This window comes from Xenopus laevis, chromosome 5L, assembly GCF_017654675.1.
Source record: "Xenopus laevis strain J_2021 chromosome 5L, Xenopus_laevis_v10.1, whole genome shotgun sequence".
In the NCBI taxonomy this organism is placed as follows: Eukaryota; Metazoa; Chordata; class Amphibia; order Anura; family Pipidae; genus Xenopus; species Xenopus laevis.
In genome coordinates, this window is record NC_054379.1 from 126,808,592 (window position 1) to 126,830,683 (window position 22,092).

The 22,092-nt window shown below is 38.4% G+C and overlaps 1 protein-coding gene across 1 annotated transcript; it reads left to right on the top strand.

The window, feature by feature from the left end:
- Positions 1–598: 598 nt before the first annotated feature.
- ankub1.L (ankyrin repeat and ubiquitin domain containing 1 L homeolog) lies at positions 599–15,334 on the top strand. The gene is made up of 6 exons (XM_018262460.2): positions 599–936; positions 3,249–3,392; positions 4,449–4,665; positions 5,290–5,404; positions 12,876–13,769; positions 15,134–15,334. Exons 1-6 carry the CDS (start codon positions 847–849, stop codon positions 15,210–15,212), a joined length of 1,539 nt encoding a protein of 512 aa, XP_018117949.1. The 5' UTR covers positions 599–846; the 3' UTR covers positions 15,213–15,334.
- Positions 15,335–22,092: the final 6,758 nt, after the last annotated feature.

Genomic DNA, 22,092 nt, shown 5'->3' on the forward strand with positions numbered 1-22,092 from the left:
TTCAGAGGTCTTATATCATCATAATTTATCATCATTTATTTCCATAACGCCAGTAAGTTACGCTTCACTTTGCATTATTTTATATCAAAAAGGGGGATCCTACAATAATTTAATAACAATAATTTAATAAGGGTTACAGAATAAATGGTATCAGAGGGGCCCTGCTCACAAGATCTTTCAATATAATCGATGTACCATTCTATAGTACATACATCTGGGGCTGTGAGATTGTAGGGAACCTTCTATTCATTTGAGAAACTGCAGGGAACCAAGGGCTGGTTGTGGTATGCCACTTTCTGTGACTGGCGGTTCAGAGCAGTAGTTCTCTCTTCCTAGCTCAAACACATACTGTATAGTTAACATTTTTCTTATTATTTAAAGGGCAGATATTGGGTTGTTATAACAACTTTAGCATTAAATGTGTATGTGCATGTAACATAAACTGGTGAGTAAATATTGTATAGGTTATGTAAACACCTCAAACTCTTCAAACATTATGAATCAAGCAGATTAAGTTGTTAAGGCTTCCCAGTACTCAGCCCAAGGGAAGGAGTGTGTGTTAGTTCTCTGCTGCCCGTAGCTGCTCATGATACAATATTAAACCTGCAAACAGTGCCCTTGTTTACCGTATCACTAAAGAATGGGTGGAGATATTTTTCCTGTTCATTTTGGCAGGGAAAACAGTCTCTCTGACTACCAGCTACTGTGGAAAAAAAAACTCATAGGAGGCAATAAGAGGACAACTCTCCTTTCGGCACTGCAGTCTATTGATCCAAAGGAATCGCTTACACACTGCCTGGGGCACACAGCGGATGTCGGAGCCAGACTGGATTGTTTCTCTAGAGAATGAGGGTGTTTATAGCTTTTGAAGGTCTTTGTGAACCTTTTGACGTTCATCCTGGCCAAACTGTCTATGATGTCAAACAGATGATTAAGGTAATTGTATTTACACCAATCTCTGATATTAAATGTCACAGAGGGACAATCAAATAGAGATTAGAATGTTCCCAGTAGATGTATTGACAAAAAGTATACTTCATTGTACTGGAAAGTTTTTTATTATATTAATCATACTCACTTGCTTTTCTGAAGCACATTAGCCTATTTAAATGCCACTAGACTTAGTCAATGAGAATTCACTCAGTGCCAAAATGCTACCTGTTTGGTACAGACATGCCCAACTCTTTCCATGTTTGCTAGGATCTTTATATACAGTTAGGTCAGAGAAAACTTTTTTCTAATTGTGGTTCTGTACATTACCAAACTTTCACTTTCTTTCTTTCTCAGGATGTACCAAACTGTAGATTTTGCCACTCCTAATATTGTAGCAATTTTTCTGTTTTTTTGCAGTTAAGGATGACTTGTTTCACCTGCATGGAGAGCTCCTTTGACCGCATGTTGTCTGTTCACAGCAAAATCTTCCACATACAGGCATTCCCCCCCCCCCTTAAATCAACCCCAGGGTTTTATCTGCTTAATTGATAATGACATAACAAAGGAATTGCCCACACCTGCCCATGAAATAGCCTTTGAGTCAATTGTCCAATTGCTTTTGAGCCCCTGAAATCAAGTGATTGTGTTAAAAAAAGGCTTTAATTCCTCACATTTTTATGCAATCTTTTTGTTCACCCCACTGAATTAAAGCTGAAAGTCTGCAGTTCAACTGCATCTGAGTTGTTTCATTTAAAATTCATTGTGGTAATGTACAGAACCAAAATTAGAAAAAAAGTTGTCTCTGTCCAAATATTTATGGACCTAGCTGTAAGTATGCTATAGAATGTCCTTTCATTAGAAACTTTTCTATTGGGCTTCGTGTTTTATATTTTTAGACGTTCTTCTGCCTTTACAATATTACTGTAAACTTTTTATTGCTTACCTTTTATTACTTATCTTAGAATTATTTTTGTACTAAAAACACATTTGGATGGTCCCTTCTCTACAGTCAGAGCTGGAAAACTTCCAGTTTCCAGTATCTTGTTTTGTATTGGCATATACAGGCACAGTGCCTAGGTACAGTTCAGCAGAAACAGGTGACCTAACTATTAAATAACATTCACTCAGTGGCCTAAATCTTTCAATTAACCCATAAGCCCTATAAGCTTATTTATTTTATAGCTTCTGTTGGCTTACATATCTTGGGCAAAGAACTGGAAAAGTATGTGAGATGGGCTGGGTGTGTGTTTTATTATTCAGTTAGCAATGAGGATATTGCTATGTTAACTAAGCGGGGAAGTGTAAGTGGTAGATATTTTATAGGAACCCCCGCTTTTAGTAAAAAATTAACAGTGATTACACCGGACCACAAATAAACGCTGTCGTTTCCAGGAAAACATAAATTCTAGGTACATAAAAGTTGGGTTCTACTATATGTAAATTGTGTAATTTTGTTTCCAGTCATTACACTAGTTAGGTTGTCTTGTTTGACTGTAAAGAACTCACAGTGAAGAGGAGAAAAGCATTGGAACAGGATAATAACTATCCCTTCACCTGAGACATTACCATATGTTGCAGAAGACATGTTCAGCCATTGAGGAAAGAGAATTGTCATGTCTTTTCCCCTCTTGCCTATATACTGGTGGACTGCAACCATAGTGTGCCCTGCGGGCCGTGGGTCTGTCGTGCAGCAGGTGTGTGTGTGTGTAGCGATTTGTGGCAGTCGTTGGTGGCAAAGCCCTGGATTCAAGTTCTCCAGTAGGCCCACGGGTTTCCAGTATGACACTGTTCTCATAGGTCTAAAATGAATGGCTTCAACAATTCTGCTTCCCAATATCAGAATTGCAGCATTTTTTTTTAACTGCCAATACATAAATTCCCCAAACATAGAACATTTTAATAAACCCTATCCATTTGAATTTCTCTTAGGTACAACTTGAAATATAGTGATTTCTAGGTGGAGGGGCACCTATGGTACCACGAGAGTTCACAAGATAGAAGTCCTGCCATTTAGCTTTGTATGTTATGCTTAAGTTGTCTGATTGACGGTACCTTTCCCCCAAAAGTTAAGTGGATGTCCCATAAAACAACCTTGGTTTTAATAAACCAAAGAAATTTTCTATCACTGAATGGTGTCTTGTTTGACTGTAAAGAACTCACAGTGAAGAGGAGAAAAGCATTGGAACAGGATAATAACTATCCCCCGACAACAGATAACTCATTACCCTTATTAGCGAATTCCATAAAGTGCAAATAAAATTAGGTAATTTGGTTTCTTTTTTCTGTTTTTAACAAAAACACTGAACCTCTTTCAGGTCTATTTTCACATCCAGCTGTCAGATGACAAACAAGGAAGAAGGATTTTGGAGCTCACTTTTGCAGGAGGAGTGCTAAGAGATCAGTGGGTTCTCACCGATGTTGGGATCACTGTTTGTTCAACCATAAAATGTACTGTAAAGGTAATGGTACAAACATATGGCCTATTATAGGACCCTGCCACATTAACAGGAGAATTATTTTTATAAATGTTGCAGCAGTGTGACAGAACTGAAATGAGTATGTTATGTACTAAAGAATGCATTAGTCAAATCATTTGCAAGAAGCTGAATAGTATTCTAGTGATTTTGGGATGAAATTCACATCTTCGGCAATATATATGGGGCTGTGCATGATGATGGTGCGAAATGCGCTTACTGCTTTCTTACTGCCCGTCAGATAATTGGAATGTGGTGCCTTGCCAGTGGGAGTATTGTCAGCACCTTCTCATGCACAAAGAGCAGCTTATATATAATTTAAAAATTGTTAGATAATTTTAGTTTATGCATAAGGGATATCCAACCTCTGTCCACCAGTGGATTTCAAGGGGTGCTGAATAAACAAATGTAAGCACTAAGCTTAATTTTATTTAATATACATCCAATCCAAATTTTCATATATATCTGTTTGGCATCACTGTCATATAACGACCTCTGACTTTGCTGCCTGGCTTTGTTTGCTCCTTTTATCTGATGCCCCATCCATACTGCTAGGTGACTTTAACATACCCGTTAACAATACTAATGTACCTGCTGTTTCTAAACTCCTTTCAGTAACATCCCCCTTTGGCTTATCTCTGTGCTCAGATTTTCCCTCTCACTCCAATGGTAATTCACTCAATTTATTCCAGATTCTTTAAAATTTTCAGCTTTACTAACTCCCCATTTCCCCTTTTTTCATAATCTTCACACCTTTCAACTCTGGCGAACTCTCTCCACATACTCTGCACTCCCTCAAACACACAAACTTTATTGGGACCTGCAAACACTTGACAAGCTATACGTCCATTTATTGTACATCGCTGCAGAATATGTTGGCGCTATATTAATTATAATCATAATCCACTTGCCTTGGGAGCCCCCAACCCTATGCCTGGCACTGTAATAATCCAACAATTGTTAGGACAGTGCTATGATATTAAGGATGAATTTGTGAAATGATTCTTGTCAATAATTTTATAATATATTTTATTTTTGTAGGAAGAGACTAAACCGGCCCTCTATGTATTTAATGCTGTGACCAAGGAGAGAATTGGGATATTTGGTGGAGTTTATCTTTTAAATGAAAGAGTTTCCAGACTGAAGACACTAATATCGCTGAAAAGTGGATACCCAGTTAGTGTTTACACCCTGAGAACTTGGCAAGGCACAGAAATGTATAACTGCAACTGTCTGAGTGACTACAAGTTAGATCTCGGTATGTTAGTAAATAGTATATATGCACTTTAAAACTATAGACGTTTGATTTGTTTCACCAAAACTCCCAGTGTTGCTGGTCTTTTTGAATGCTACTCACATGATTTTGCCGTGCACCTGGGTACTCAACAGTTGAAGCGGTGTGCCACCCAACGCATAAATATATATATTATATATATAATATGCAATAGCAAAGGACAAACAAACCCATTTTCAATTGCAATTCCCAAAAACACTCATAAGAATTTAGTGGCAAAATCCAGTGACAGGCAGATGCCATAGCCTTCAGCTTCCAAGTTTATACAATTAGGATTGAGACCAATCTAAATTTTGTAAAAAGTACTGGGATATGGCTAAATCCAGAATTAGCTATATCCCTAGCATTACACTTTCTATGTATTCTTAGTGTAACTCTCAGTATCAATGGGCAATGGCTGTACAGAAAACAGATTGTCAATGTATATTCCAGTCTACTGGATCTTCTTGTGCCCAAGACACTTGCACACCTTGCAGCCATCCCACATATCCTTTGTCAGAGTTGCACCTAAAATGCACAGAAATAGAAGTATGCATTTTTTGGATTCGGAGCGTCTCTTACACTTATTTCTTCTTGTGTGCCTTTAAGGTGCAACACTGAGAATGGATGTTTGGGATGGCTGGAAGGAATTCCTTAAGGCATGTGTCACTGGACACAAGAAGAATGTTCAACGTTACTTAGTAAGCAAGCAAGAAGTGCTCAGGTATCTATATGTACTGTGTGTTTTCTGTACAGCCGATCCCAGAGCTAATACCTACATACATTCACTGTTACGTTGGGTGAAAAAAAATTAAATTGGTCATCAAGTCACCCGATCAGTATATCCACAACTGTGCACACTTCACTCTTTATATGTAAAATAGTGGATGTGTTTTAAGGGATGGTTCACCTTTAAGTTAATTTTTGGTACATTATAGAATGGCCATTTATAAGCAGGTTTTTAATTGGTCTTCATTATTTATTATTTATTTATAGTTTTTTTAAATTCTTCTTCTGACTCTTTACAGCTTTCAAATGGAGGTCACTGACCCTATCCAAAATAACAAATACTCTGTTAAGCTACACATTTAGGGGCACATTTACTTAGGGTCGAATATGGAGGGTTAATTAACCCTCGATTATTGACTGTCGAAGTTAAATCCTTCGACTTCGAATATCAAAGACAAAGGATTTAGCGGTTTTCGTTCGATCGAATAGCGCTAAATCCTTCGACTTTGATATTCGAAGTCGAAGGATTTAACTTCGACAGTCGAATATCGAACGATTCGAAGGATTTTAATCCATCGATCGGCAAAATTCCTTCGATCAGAAATTTGCTAGAAAGCCTATGGGGACCTTCCCCATAGGCTAACATTGACGCTTGGTAGGTTTTAGGTGGCGAAGTAGGAGGTCGAAGAGACAGTACTTCGACTATCGAATGGTCGAATAGGCGAACGATTTTTAATTCAAATCATTCGATTCGAAGTTGAAGTCGTAGTCGAAGGTTGAAGTAGCCAAAAAAAACATTCAAAATTCGAAGTATTTTTTATTCTATTCCTTTACTCGAGCTAAGTAAATGTGCCCCTTATTGTTATTGCTACTTTTATTACTCATTTTTCTTTTCAGACCCTCTCCTATTCATATTCCAGTCTATTATTTAAATTAGTTCATGGTTACCAGGGTAATTTAAGCCCTAGCAACAAAAATTGTAAACTGGAGAGCTGCTGAATAAAAGGCTAAATAACTCAAAAAAACTCACAAATAATAAAAAATGAAAACCAATTGCAAATTGTCTCAGAATATCACTTTCTACATCATACTAAAAGTTAACAACCCCTTTACAAAATGTACATCCATCAAGTTCAACCTTTTGCCTAAATGAAACCTGCCTAACTGCTAGTTGATTCAGCCTCTGCCTACAGCCTCCCCAATATGCCTCAGAGGGGAAAAATCCTCCGTGAACTCTGTTCTAAGTATATAATCATACTTACAGAAAATGTGAGGCTTGTCCCACTTGGCTACCAGGGATTATCATAAGCCAGGTGTCCCGTATCCATACCAAATTTATTTAACTAATATTTGTCCCCATTCACATAATATTAGATACCATATATTACAAAAATGTTTGCTATATACCGTTATCATTATGATAGTACTGACAATGTAGCACATAAAATCATAACATAATATTGCATCATACATTCAGTGAGACAGGTAAATATCTGAAAAATAAAAGACACATTGTATATAAGCCAGAAACATGTCACTCGTCAAGTTTACAACCTTTCACATTTCCCCCTTTACACATTGACAACACATATTTTCTGGGTTGGGAAGACAAATATCCTGCTAAAAGAATACATACGAATATACATACGAATATATTAAAACTTTCTATTTATAAAGCGAACTTGCCTGTGTTGAAAAATGTAATGGACATGCCTTATGGCAAACAGGGAAAATGTATATTAGGCAATATGACACTGGCTTAAATTTATATATATATATATGTGTATGTATGTATGGTTTGTAAGGACCAGCAATCTCTTGTATTCAATTTAAACCAAACTAAAACTAACTGCGTGCACCGCAACAAATTGTTTGGAGAGGAGTGCGGACCTATATATATATAACGCTGATAAAGGCCCTAATGTGGGCCGAAACATTGAATATGCACGTATGATCAATAAAAGATTTTGATGAAGTGACTAACACTGGCGACAATTCGCCAGCGTTACCGCTTTTAGGCACTTCGCCGATTTATTAATGGGCGCAGTCGTAACTTTGCTAGCGAAAGAGACAGATGCTATCGCTCATTCGCACTCTATCGACAGGCGAAAGTTTGCTCTGGCGAATGGATATTACTCCGTAAATTCACTAAGATGTGGATTTTACTGAACGTTATCTCTTTTGCCAGACTTGCCTTTGCCAGTTCAGACCAGGTGAAGTGCATTGGAGGGCATCGATCCTCCTTAATCCTCTGTTACTTATTTCATATTTTTAGTGGAAAAAGTTTCTAAGTCCCAAACAATGCTGGCGTCTTTTCATTTTTTCATAGCCTGCAAAAGTCCTTAAAATATTTTTTTGGGTAACCGGGTTCCCCCATACATTTTCTAACATATGGAACATAAACTATACAGAGGGCTCATGTGTAGGGCATAAAACATCTCTATTTTCTTTGGTTCCCTGGACTTGTGTAATGTAATGTATTTGCTGCAACATATACGTCAATTCAACTTTCCCGCCGTATGCAAATTAGCGTAAAGACCTCTAACGAAGTTTTGCTAGGCATAATTGAATGCTAGCGCAGCTTCGCTTTGATTGCGAGGTAACGCTAGCGAAAATTTGTCAGCGTTCGGCGCCCTGGACACAACTTTGGATTTTAGTAAACTTGCGTTGTCTGAGCGAATTTTAGCCTGGCGAAGTATAGCAATGGGTCCGAAGCTGTCGCTGGTGAATTTTTGCAGGTAAGTAAATTTCTCCAATTGGGTGCGGGTCCTTCTGATCTAGTGTATATCGCAATTTGGCCCTGCACCTGCTAATAAGGAAGATCATTTAGAGTTCAGAACCTGATATAAAGTATATACATATATATATATATATATATATATATATATATATATATATATATATATATATATATATACATCAAAGTCAATGTGTCTGCACACAATTTGTTGAGGTGAATGGTCGTTAAGTATACATGTGGTTGGTAAGGATCAGCAGTCTCTTGTATTCAATTTAAAACAAAAAAACTTTATTTCACATACCACTTGTCCAAAAGTTTCGGTCCACATAAGGACCTTTCTCAAGGATAACAAATAGTCACCTGTGCAAATCTTAAAAACCCATAACCACTGTGAAAAAGGAGTCCAAACGAGATCAAACAATAAATTAATTCATGCCTCAATAAAGTTAATTTGAATATGCAAAATATTAAACATATTGAAGTGCGTTTCACTTGTTTATCCACTAGTTGTCTATCAATCATAGAGTGACAGTGCATTCCATCATGTTGCTATATCAAATATATCATAGCAACTTTTAATCCTCTAATTGAAGCACACTGGTGAGGTAAACTAGATACACTGCGTCATTTTTTAACATTTTAATGAGTGTAACATGTTTTTAAACCTTTTATACATTGTTAAATCTGACACTTGGGGGCAGATATATCAAGGGTTGAAGTTAAAGAACTTGAAATTCGACCATCGAATTGGCCAAATTTGATAGTCGAAGTTTTCTTTTTGAATTTTTTGGCCGTTTTCGGTCGAAGTAAAATCTTTCGATCGATTGTAGAAATCGTTCGAATCGATTGTAGAAATCGTTCAAAAAAAAAAAACTTTGACTTTTTAAAACTTAGCCAATTCTGGGCTCTAGGTTCTAGGAGGTCCTCATAGGCTAACATAGCAATTCGACAGGTTTAAAGTGGCAAAGTGTCGAAGTTTTTTAAAGAGACAGTACTTCGATTTTCGAATGGTCGAATATTCGAAGTCGAATTTGGCGTATTCAATGGTTGAAGTACCCAAAAAATACTTTGAAATTCGAAGTTTTTTAATTCGGAAATTCACTTCGACCCTTAGTAAATGTGCCCCTAGATCACTGTAACACATTATAATGTATTTTTAAAAACATGCTTTTTGAAAAGTAAACATAATTTCAAGCAACTTTGCAATATACATCAATTAAAAAATATGCAGATTTTTAATGGTTTCTGACAGTCCCCTAAGCCTAGCCCCCTGCTCTCCTGCTGATCTGACTACTTTGCTGAGCTGACTGACTATTGTTACTTCGTATCAACAGCCATCTGTCCTCAGCCTGCATCCTTCAAACCCCACAATTCACTGCACACGTGATTTCAATAAGGAACAGACCATCACAGTGCAATGCATTGTGGGTAATGTAGTTCCTGTATGCTGTCTGTAAGCTGTGAAGAAGTTGTTACAATTTGTAACATCAGTGTTTAGTCCCTCCTTCCCTGCCAGGATTTCAAATGATGCAGAAAGAGAAGAACTGCATAAAACTAAAAATACTTTTTAAAGAAACAGGTAACTGTGATGGGTATATTAGGGGTTTGTGTGTTATGTGGGCCTCTTTATCAAATTTTGGTTTGGAGTTCCCCTTTAATATTTAGAAATTTACACTACAACGTATATTTTAGTAATATGCACGGTTGCTATGGTATATTCGATATAGCAACATGATTGAATGCACTGTCACTCTATGATTGATATGTGAGACACTAGGGGGCAGAATTACATAGGGTCGAATATCGAGGGTTAATTAACGAAGTCGAAGGATTTAGCGCTATTCCTACGACCGAACGATCGAAGGAATAATCGTTTGATTGAACGATTAAATCCTTCGAATAGAATGATTCGAAGAATTTTAATCCATCGATCGAAGGATTTTCCTTCGATCAGAAAATTGTTAGGAAGCCTATGGGGACCTTCCCCATAGGCTAACATTAGCCTTAGTAGGTTTTAGGTGGCGAACTAGGGGGTGGAAGTATTTTTTAAAGAGACAGTACGTTGACTATCGAATGCTCGAATAGTCTAATGATTTTTACTTCGAATTGTTCAAGTCGAAGTAGCCTATTCAATGGTCGAAGTAGCCATATTTGACCATTTCGAAATTCGAAGTATTTTTTCTTCTATTCCTTCACTCGAGCTAAGTAAATGGGCCCCCTAGTGGATAGACAAATAAAATGCACTTCAATATGTTTGGTATTTTGCATATTCAAATTAACTTCACTGAGGAATGAATTAATTGATTGATCTCCTTTTATCTCCATTTTCACAATGGTTATGGATATTTAAGATTTGCACAAGTCACTATTTGTGGACTGAAATGTTGGACACAAGTGGTATGTGAAATAAAGAGTTTTTTGTTTTAAGTGAGTCTTACCAACCATTTATATAGATGCAGTTATAATTCTGCACCCATTTAAAGGGGTTGTCTACCTTCAAACACATTTTCAGTTCAGTTGTTTTCAGAAATAAAGACTTTTTTCAATTATTTTCTATTTTTTACCAATTTTCGAAAATTCTGATATTCTGAGACAACTTGCAATTTGTCTTTCTATTTATTAATTGCGTTTTTTGAGTTATTTAGCTTTTCATTCAGAAGCTCATCAGTTTGCAGTTTCAGCAAGATGGTTGCTAGGGTCCAAATTACCCTAGCAACCATGCATTGATTTGAATAATAAACTGGAATATGAACAGGAGAGGACATGAATAGAAAGAGGAGCTATAAAGAGGTATGGTCAGTGAGCCCAATTTGAAAGAAAGGCAAATAATTAAAAAACTATAAATAATTAAATAATGGAGACCAATTGAAAAGTTGCTAAGAATTGGCTCCTTTATAACTTAACTTAAAGGTGAACCACCCCTTAAAGATTAATGTCCCTGGTCTCTGGTGTTTGAGTCTGGCAGCTCAGTAATTCAGGTGAAGATTCTAAACTGTTTTGCAACTTAGTTAATACATTTCTCAGCAGCATCTGTGGAATATTAGCAACTATTGTATCAATTCTAACAGCTGCCTGTAATGAAACCCATGGATTCTGCTCAGCAGGGACAAAGATAAGAAATGTATCAACTAAATGTATCAATTTAGAACAGTTGCTGAGTCAGTGGACCCCCCTCCTCGAGCTGTTTTGGAAAGACCAAATTATTATTATTATGAAAGTGAAACTTCAATATGAGAAAAAAAAGGTCACAAATAGAAAGTAATTGAAAACATACTTTATTTTTTGGTGTTCCATCTGAAAACAACTGAACTCCTTCAGAGTCTGCTTGGGGAATTGTTTTTTTAACAACAAGGAAGTATTACATTTCTTTTATCTTTGTTCTCAAGGCACAAGATCAGTCTGGCCACTCCCTGCCCATTCTAAACTCTCTGGACTATTAGCAAGTTAGCTGTAAATAATAAAGATACATGGTTTTTTGCCTACAGAGGCCTTTCCTTTCAGACTGCACTGGTGCTACGTGCCTGCAAGTCAACTAACCTCTGAATTACTCGGATAATATCAGTAATAACAGAGATCTAACTCCTGGCACAGGTCATATCAACACATATTCACATCAGAGATATGTTATAGCAAATATTTGCAGCTATTACTGCCCCAGAACACACCTGAGGGCTGTCACAGAGTAAAACACCTGAAACAATGCCTGGAAATATTAGTTTAACCTGACCCATAGCACAAATATTCTAATTTGGCTTCATTCCATTATTATATTAGGGCAGCAAAGTGCCAGAGTGCTCAGCATTGTGCATTTATAGTTCTAGTGGTTTGGGTTCAGTTCTGCTTAAATAAGTATCTGTGTGGAGTTTGAATATTCTTCTGTTTCCCTCTAGGTTTGTTCTCACAGTACAAAAACATACCAGCAGCTCCAATGGCTTCTGATTATATTTAGTATGTGTGTGTGTGTGCTTGTGATAGGGATTTAGATTGTAAGCTCTGCTGGGCCAGGGACTGATGGGAATCATTGAACAACATGGAAATCACTTCATATCATGTTGGCACAATATAAAGGATATTAAAGTTCAGCAATTAAAGAAATATAGTAAAGGGACACTAAAAAAACGAAATGTTTGTAATTGCAACCAATTGCTGGTCAAACAAATGGCAAATGGTTCCGCTGTCTACAGGGTTATTCATTTTCTGGATGACTAAATGCCAAAAATTGCTCATTACTTACAGACCCACATGCACACAAGTGCACACACACATTTGTATGCTTTTTTGTATTGAGTTCCACTTGCTGGTGCTTAGGTGTTTGTGTTGGTGTTTGTGCTGGTGCTTAGGTGTTTGTGTTCTTAGTGTACTTTATGAACGTTGATGTTTTTCGGGGTCAATACGGCCATGCAATCTGTTGCACCCAGCACCTTTGTGCCAAAACAAGCAGTATTTACTTTGCATGTTTTTAAATTGGGGTGTAAGTTGGGGCTAGTTTTGCAGAGTGAGGAAGGGATACAAATTAGTGAGCCAGTTTGTGCTTGTGGATACAAGTCAGTAGCACCTTTTGGCACAACCTGTTAATAGAACCATGGAAATCCCACTACATCCAAGTTACAACTAGACATTTGTTAGTTTTTGTTGGTTTAATTAATCCATTACTCATTTATTTAGCGACCTATTTATGTATTTTCATATATTATACAAATCTGTTATACAATTTTATTTTAAGCAGGTACCAAGAAAGAGTGGCCCTTTACATGGCGGCACATTTTGGCCACCTGGAACTTGCTCAGTGGCTTCTGAATAAAGGTGTGCGGGCTGATGAAGCTGTTGGAGTTCATCCCTACAGAGAATGGTGCTGTGAGACAGATCATCCGGATGTTGGGAAATGTGCCATTCACGCTGCTGCTGAAGCCGGGCGACTTCTGGTGCTGAAGGCATTTATTGCCCATAATGTTTTATGTCTGCAGTGCCGGAATCCTGTGGGTCAGACACCCCTGAGAATATGCACCTCACTTACACACAAGGACTGTGTTTTATACTTGGTAATGAAAACATGGTCAGTTGTCTCTTTTCCAAACATTTCTCTTCCAATGAGTATCTACATTAAAGTGAAAAAATGGCTTTTTGTGGCTCAGAGACATATCTGGAGGGTGAAGAAGAGGCTTGTGGAATTCAAGCCCCGTGTAGGGGACACTGTAGTTGTGAATGGTTTCACAGAACCTAAGATGACTTCTAGAGGGATGCATGGCTTTGATCATGAAAAGGGGAGAAAAGAGACAGACGATTCTAAAATTAACACCAGCACAAAATATGGGACCAACAAAGTTAATAATAATACACTGACAAATGGTAACGAGCAGAAAATGAAGTTGCCACCAATTCACCAAACACCAACAAATCACACAAGAAGTGGAAATAAAGATGCCTCTATTGATGACACTTTTGAAAATTCTTGGACTGCTCATGTTCCTCTTCCTCCTCTTGTGAATCCTGGCAATGGCCGCCCTCAGAAGCTGACTGATCCGCATGCTGTAATCATTCTGAACTCAAGTCTGAAATCTTTCTCAAAGTACAGCGGAAGGACACCGAGAGAAAATGCAATTCATTGCCTAGGTCTGGCCAGGTATGTTTCTATGAGATTTAGATATTACATGATGTTATCATAATTGTGTAGAATGGGGCTGTGTCCCATGAGAATGTAAGTCTGCTGACAGCTATGATGTCCCTACCATATTAAATAAAATAGCCTTTTGGTGCTGCCCCCATAAATCTGGGCACTCCCTTGGCCAGACCCGGGTGCATGCACAGAGATCACTACTTCTCACATACATGTGCCCACTGGGTAACATCCCATTACTTTCATAACTATGCATGATGAGTAAAATAATGACCTCTGTGACACATGTTTTGGGGAAAAAGATATATACTTTCAATGACAGTTTGATAACTAGAAGCCACTTTTTCCATTAAAGATATAGAATAACATTTCCGTAAAAATAACCTTTGCTAATGAATTCCAGAGTTTTTTGGTTTAAGACTCTGACTCGCAACAAAGTGTCAGCTCCTATGGCTTAGCCAGGAGCCAGCAGCCACTAAACACCTGATCCCTGGTTCTATTCCAAGCAGAACAAATAGGCATTTTCCACAAATCTCACCCTAACTGGCATTTAGGATGATCCTCCCATCATAGCTCTGCTTCCCATTGTTTGGGAACTTTAACATTTAGTTTGGTGTGTACATTGATATTCTGACACTTGGTATTCTTGTTTTCTGTGTTTATGTTTTTTCAATTATTTAACTTTAGCAGCTGGTTGCTAGGGTTCATTACCCTAGTTATCAGGCAGCGCTTGAATGAAAGACTGGAGAATAAATCGGAAAGGGCACTGGCATTACTAGATGTTACTGGGCCCAACAGCAAATTCAATTTATGGCCCCAAAATATTGGTTCTACCAAGATCCATTGAAAGTGCTCATTAATTAGGGCTTTACTGGGCCCCCTGCAATCGATAGTTGCAATAAAATAGTAGTCTCACAGAGCAATCGTTTTTTAGCCGTAGTTGCCATCAGAAAGCTTAAAAAAGTCACAAGAAGAAAGCACGTGATTCAAAAACGATACAAATATAAGTTGAAGAGCAATTTAAAAGTGGCTAAAAAAGTCCATTCCATAACATACTAAAAGATAATCCAATGTGAAACTAACCCTTTAGGCTTGGTATATTTTCCCTTTAATTTCCCTGGTTTACAATGTAGGTTCTATAAGGCAGTCATATAATTTGCCCAAAATCTTCTGGAGGATTATGGCATATGTACAATTAAAGTCAAACATTTGGTTGCAGTTACCCTATGATTATTACCAACATAAAGGTTTCTATTATTTTTCTTTTAGTACATGCCTTTAATGTTTCCCATAAATTCTTATTCTTCTTATTTTTAGGTCATTATTTAAATGTACAAATATATTTCTGTTTTTTCTTTTTTTTCGCCCAGTGAGTTTAAAGAAAAGACGTGGCTAAGACAACTTGATGTTGCCAGGATGTTGGCTAAGAAATCAGTCTGCAGCTTGTGAGAAGTCCCAGGGAATGTGTGATGACTGCAATGCTTTACATATTCTATTTCTACTTTGCTACATTTACATTTATGTACAGAAAAAGGAAACACAAATCTCCCTATGTGTTGCTGTTTTTTCCCCTCCCAGTCCATAACCAATTAAGGAAACACAGTCTGCTCTAGTTAACAATATAAATTCTGTTTTACATCAAATATACAGAACAACCCCCATTGTATGTTTTTAAAGGACCAGAAAAATGGTTTAAAATCAGGGAAATGCATTATGCATTGTTTATTGGTGGGGTACTATAAGTGTGATAAGACTGTTTGCAGTAGGTCCTAGTGTTTTGTTGTTGCTTTAGCTTTTTGTTTAGTAGCTCTCTAAATTGGAAAGCAACAGCTATCTGGTTGCTAGGATCCAAGTTAGGACAGAGACACATGCTGCTATTTCGGGAGATTAGTCACCCAGCGTCAAATCGCTTCTTCTTCGGGAGACTTATCTCCCCGAACTGCCTCGGCTTTCCGAAGTCGCCCGAAGATTCCTCGCGAGGTAACTTCAGACGACTTTCGGAAAACAAAACATTCTGAGTGCCATTCCACTGGCAATTTACATTCTAGCCGGCGGGAAGGCAGTTCGGGGAGATTAATTGCCAGAAGAAGAAGCGATTTGTGGCTGGGCAACTAATCTCCCGAAATAGCAGCAGTTGTCTCTGTCCTTAGGGTTAGTTTTTTTTTTGGTTAATCCAGACATCTTCATGTGGAAATCCCAACTGTGATTGGATGTGTTTGATTATAATTCATTGCAGTTGTGTACAATCACATCACAGTATTTTCTTTTTTACAAGACCTTGTTACAATATGAATAGGATTCTTTACAAAATTTTCCGGATAAGGGATGTTTCTAAAATTTGGATCTCCAAGTCAATAAAAAACAATTTAAACATTAAAAAAAACAAATAGGATTGTTTTGCCTCCAATGTGGATTCATGCCACTTGGTGACATCAAATACAAAGTACTGTTTTATTATTACAGAGGAAAAAAGGAAATCATTTTTGAAAATCTGAATTATTTGATTGAAATGGAGTCTATAATACTTTCTGAATTATGGATTTCTGGATAACAGATCCTATACCTGTACTCAGCACCATGTCAGACATCAACAAATCATAGACAATTAAGCAGGGAACCAGGGACCTGAATAAAAACATTTAAACATAAAAAAAGAAAATAAGTGGTTGATGGAACCTCTGCTTTCTCCTTGCTTCCATCAACCAATTTACTGCATTTGCCTCTGACACCAAGACTACCATACCCTGATGCTTGTAACTACTAAATATGGGAAGCAATAATAAAGGAGAAAGGGAAAGGGAACTTGGGTTTGCATTATGTCGTTTTGGGAGAGGGGGCATGTGGGTTAGTCTTCAGTATTATTGAACATTTTTCATTTATCAATAAGGAACAGTAAAACTGGATTTATTATTATATTCATTAATATATAATATTTTTTTAATCAATATCCTCTTTCTTTGGTCTCCCAGTTGCTGGGAAGCATTTATAGTACAGGTATGGGACCTTTTAGCCAGAATGCTCAGGACCTTGGGTTTTCCGGATAACGGATCTTTCCGTAATTTGGGTCTTCATGCCTTAAGTCTACTAAAAAATTCATTTAAACATTAAATAAACCCATTAGGCTGGTTTTGCTTCCAATAAGAATTAATTATATCTTAGTTGTGATCAAGTACAAGCTACTGTTTTATTATTACAGAGAAAAAGGAAATCATTTGTAAAAATTTGGATTATTTGGATCAAATGGAGTCTATGGGAGACAGCCATTCCGTAATTCGGAGCTTTCTGGATATCGGGTTTCCGGATAAGGGATCCTATACCTGTATTTAGAAACAGGTATGGTTATTGCAAATACTTGATTATGCCATACGGATTATGTAAAGCTTCTGCCACGTTACTTGGATTAGATTGTAAATTCTACAGGGCAGAGACCACCTACTACAGTGTCTCTATGAACCTATGACATCTGATCTCTTTATATTTATACATAATGTATTATGTTTGCCCTCCCTGTGTGTACTTTTATACACAGTCAGATTGCACTGTGCGATGTATCCTAGCAGTGCTACATACAGTAAATAAAGTTAGACATAATGTACATATACCTGTATACACCTTGATATAATTTGTGACCTCTTAGACAGTTATTTTATTATTTATTTTTATTAGCCAATTTAGGTACATGTAATAGAAGTACTTATAAGGTTGCATATACATGCATCCGCATGCTAAACTAGGAAACTGAAACATCACACATTCATAGAGGATCAGATGGTCCATCCCAAGTTCCCTGCTGCCTGCATTCCTTTGGGCCAATCAGCTCCCATGCCTTAGCTTCCCCTTCCTGTGAAATTATCCAGCTCAATTGCAGGCAGGTGCAATCCGATTGGCTAGGAGGAGAAATAAGTGCTTGAATCTTGCTGGGAAGCCCAGGATACAAGGAGAAGGATCCAGTGTAAGTATGGCTTTCAGAGCTGCCTGTAAAATCCGAGCTGTCCGGGTCAAAACCAGACAGTGTGCCAGCCCATGAGCATCCCATTGAGTAACCTACTAAAGGGGTGGATATTGGCAGAAGTATAAGTATGTTGCCCCTATGTGAGTACAAGTCTTATGTGTTGGCTGCTATGTGGGAGCAACTTTTGCAAGGAGGGTACTGTACTTTGGAGATGGTAGCACTACCATTGAGCAGCAGGTGGCACTGCTGTGACAAAATTAATTTATGTTAACAGTACATGAATCCTTTAACATCTTGGAATTAAAAATAAATAAATAATGAATGTACATTGCAAAAGTGCTTAGAATAGCACCCTCATCGATTTTACATTCACTTATTTTTAAGATTTACTTATCCTTTAACCCCATCCAGAGTGAATTGTTGCACTGATACGTCCAAGGACTGTGTCTGAATTTTATTAGGAAGACACAGGCCCCCACATGTCCATATTGCATTTTTCTCTTTCTATACAAAGTTTTTTTTATTGCTAGTTTTATCTTTCTAGTGGGAAACCATGAGGTGAATCCCTTAGTGGCCACTAGGTGGAGGCACTGAGCTATAAAATCTCAGTTTCTCCCTTTCAGATTTCCCATGGAGAGTTCCAGGTTTGCCTGATTGCCAGCAGCTAATCGGAGGTGTATGAAGAGTGTGATCCTATTCTAAGGGCTCTTACAGACGAGCGTTTGAAGCTGCGCTCCCCTGCATTCCCTTTTTATGCGTTCAGCCGCAGGGGAGCGCAGGAGAAAACGCATTTAGTTTTTTTCAATGGGGCTGTACTCACACAGGCGCCGAACGCAGGAAAAATGCAGCATGTTGTGTCTCAACCTGCGTTGGGCGCCGACTTGCGCCTGTGTGACTACAGCCCCATTGAAAAAAACGGAATGCGTCTACTCCTGCGCTCCCCTGCGGCTGACTGCATAAAAACGGAACGCAGGGGAGCGCAGCTTCAAACGCTCGTCTGTAAGAGCCCTTAAGGTGGCCATAGACTAAAAGATCTGCTCGTTTGGCGACATCGCCAAACGAGCCAATCTTTCCCTGATATGCCACTAACAGGCATGGCTATATCGGGGGTAATCTGAATGTTCAGCCCCATGGCCTAACGATCAGATTACGATGAGAGCGCAATGGGCTCCGGCGGGATTGGTCAGGACAAAATCAAACCTGTCCGAACAGGTCGCCAAACGAAAAATGTCAGGACTCTCCAGACACAGTCCGAAAATCATGCGAATCCCCGATTCGTACGATAGGATCTTTGCGTCTATGGCCACCTTAAAGCTGCATGCCAAGAAAGGGTTACATCAACAAAATGCCGAAGGGGATTATAAAACTACTGATGCCGTATTGCAGTCAGGTGACTTCCAAATAATTGCACAAAGTTTTCAGTTTATTTAAACAGCTAAGGATAAATAAGCAAGTAGAGCGGGAATATAAAGCAGAAGGCTTAAATCCAAACACACATTTATAAACTTGGGAAGTATCCCAGAGATTCCTCCACTATTAAAGGCACTTCATTTCTGTATTGTACAATGTTCAAAGCCCAGAACCGCACAGCATTTAAAGGAACATCAGAGATTATATTGAAGGCAGAAACAACTGGATTTAGTTTAAAAGGGTTGTTCATGTTGTTTTTTTTTTGTGATGTAGCTTTATTCAGCAGCTCACCAGTTTGCAATGATAGCATTCTGGTTGCTAGGGTCCAAATGACCCTAGCAACCATGCATTGATTTGAATAAGAGACTGGAATATAAACAGGGGAGGGTCTGAATAGAAATATGAGTAGCAATAACATACCTTGTTGTAAAATGTACTGATTGAATGCTTTAATAAAATAATTGAAATAACTAAAACTATAAATGTGTAGCCTTACAGAGCAGATTTTTAGATGAAAAGTTGGAAAGCAAATAATAAAAACAATTATGCAAAATAATGAAGACCAATTGAAATATTGCTTAGAACTGGTCATTCTATAACATACTAGAAGTTAACTCAAAGGTGAACAACCTCTTTAAAAGGCCTTGCGCTGATTTATTAACACTACCTGGGAAGTAACCCTAACAACCAATAAGTAATTAGATTTCTTCGGCCAGTTAGAGGAAGAACAATTACAACTCAGACTTGATTGGTTAGTGCCCAGTGTTGATAAATGACCCCCAGTTCTCTCTGGATTATATTCCAGACTCCCTTGCTACCCTGTGAGTATGGCACATTCACTAGGATACTGAGAATCTCTGTATACATGCAGACCCACTTGTTTGACAAGGTGGCCAAATGAGGGATCTTCCGGTGATTTAGCATAAAAACTGTGACCCCTGGGCCAAATAGGTGTAGGTAAATGACAATCAAGTGTAATCCTCTCCACTAATACTGGTGTTTAATGTCACCCTACCACCCAGCGAGAGATGGAAAGCAGAGAGAACACAGACCACCCACAACCAGCAGGGATAAGACAAAAAGAGATGAATAATCAAGACTCCAAGACATCCAAAAGTGTACCATGTACCAAAAATGCCTTCATAGAGAGAGTTAGGGCTCTTACACCCGGGCGTTTTTTGCTGCGTTCCGCCATTTTTCCATTCAGCCGCAAGGGGAGCGCAGGAGTTAACGCACTCAATTAATGTCAAGGGGGCTGTACTCACACAGACGCATGTAAGCGCCAAAAGCCGGTGGGACGCAGCATGTTGCATTCCACCTGTGTTTGGCTCTTACATGCGTCTGTGTGAGTACAGCCCCCTTGACAATAATTGAGTGCGTTAACTCCTGCAGGGGAGTGCAGCAAAAAACGCCCGTGTATAAGAGCCCTGAAAGAGAGATAGGAGAGTGCTGGTGGTCTAGCTGGATTATATCACACATGAATGGCTTAGTTTATGGCTAAACGGAATCCAATCAACACATCCGAGCCCTGCTCTCTATGAATGCTTCAGAAAAACACCTCACCCTCATTAATTATAATAAATAACAACAATGGTTCATAACCGGGTCAAACAATCAATCTCCGTTCAGATCAGTACGACTGGCTCTCTTTGAAGATTATATAAATGCATCCCACAAAAAGACTTTTCTTTCATTTCTGTCAGTGTATTGAGAAGCCGTGGGAGCAGACAATTCTGTTATGTGAGGATAGAACCTCTGCTGTGAACATTAAACTATAAGAGAAGCCCTAATACAGAACATTCTATAATGACTGCAGCATGTCATTGAGAGCACACAAATTAGGGAGAACCAGTGGGTACAATCAGTCTTTTCACATGCAGCTTTGTGTCAGTCACCTGTTTTAAAAGACAGTTAGCTCCAATACATTGGCAAAGAGAGCACTCAAAATGTGACTCCTGCATGAAAAGACATTACTGAGAGGAATTAGTAAAGAGTAGATTGATTGATGTATATATCGGGGGTTATGTAATATAAGTTTGACCAGGAGCAGTAACCGAAAGCAACACATCAGAAACTCCCACAATTTGAAATGTATTAATAAAATCAAATATTTTAAACTCGAACGAATTTAAACGACCCAAAAACTAGAATTGAATTTGAATTGTAAAAACTCGATTTGTAGGAAGCCTACAAACATCACTCAGCTGATCCCTGGAGCTCTCCCATTGACTTATACAGTAATTCATCAGGTTTTAGATGGCGAATAGTCAAATTCGAGTTCTTAAAGGGCCAGAGTATGATAAATCTCGGAATTCAAATTAAAACTATAGAATTTAGACAATTCGAATTTGAGAATTTTGACATAATAAAATAAGAAAATTCGAATTTTCAATTCAACCGTCAATAAATCTGCCCCTTAGTGTATTTTATTACATCTGGAGGGTTGTGTTTAATAGTTTCCCTTTAAGGCTTACCTATGGAATACTGTAAGTACTGGGCACCACAAAAAACCCAGTGGGCCTGGGGTGCTTGTGGGCCCAGTTCTGAACCCTGTGCCTCTTCCTCTCTTTGCTGGTCGTGGCAAAAAAAGTGAGTGTACACGCGCTTTCACACATCCACACACGTGCGACAGGGTGACAGCCCTAAGGCAGAGCCACGGTGAGCCCCGGGCCCCTCAGTCCGACCCTGCAGGGCACCTTGCGCTACTGAATGAATGAGGACTAAGGGGCTTGATTGTTTCAACTCCTACTGCTCGAGCATTTGTATCCAGGGGCGTAACTACAGAGGAAGCAGACCCTGCGGCTGCAGGGGGGGCAGGAGGTATAGGGAGCACAATGATTAATGAGAAATGTCAACATATATTGGTAAAACGGGACAAGCTCTGGATATGTTGGGGGCCCTAAAATGAATTTGCTGTGGGGCCCGGTAACATCTAGTTACGCCACTGCTTATATCCACAGCTTTTGT

What these genes read in the sequence shown, in the direction of transcription:
- ankub1.L (XM_018262460.2), top strand. Translation starts at nt 847, where the DNA reads ATGAGGGTGTTTATAGCTTTTGAAGGTCTTTGTGAACCTTTTGACGTT. An exon ending in AGCAAGCAAGAAGTGCTCAG is followed by an intron (nt 5,405 to 12,875) that starts GTATCTATATGT and finishes TATTTTAAGCAG; the next exon opens with GTACCAAGAAAGAGTGGCCC. An exon ending in CATTGCCTAGGTCTGGCCAG is followed by an intron (nt 13,770 to 15,133) that starts GTATGTTTCTAT and finishes TTTTTCGCCCAG; the next exon opens with TGAGTTTAAAGAAAAGACGT.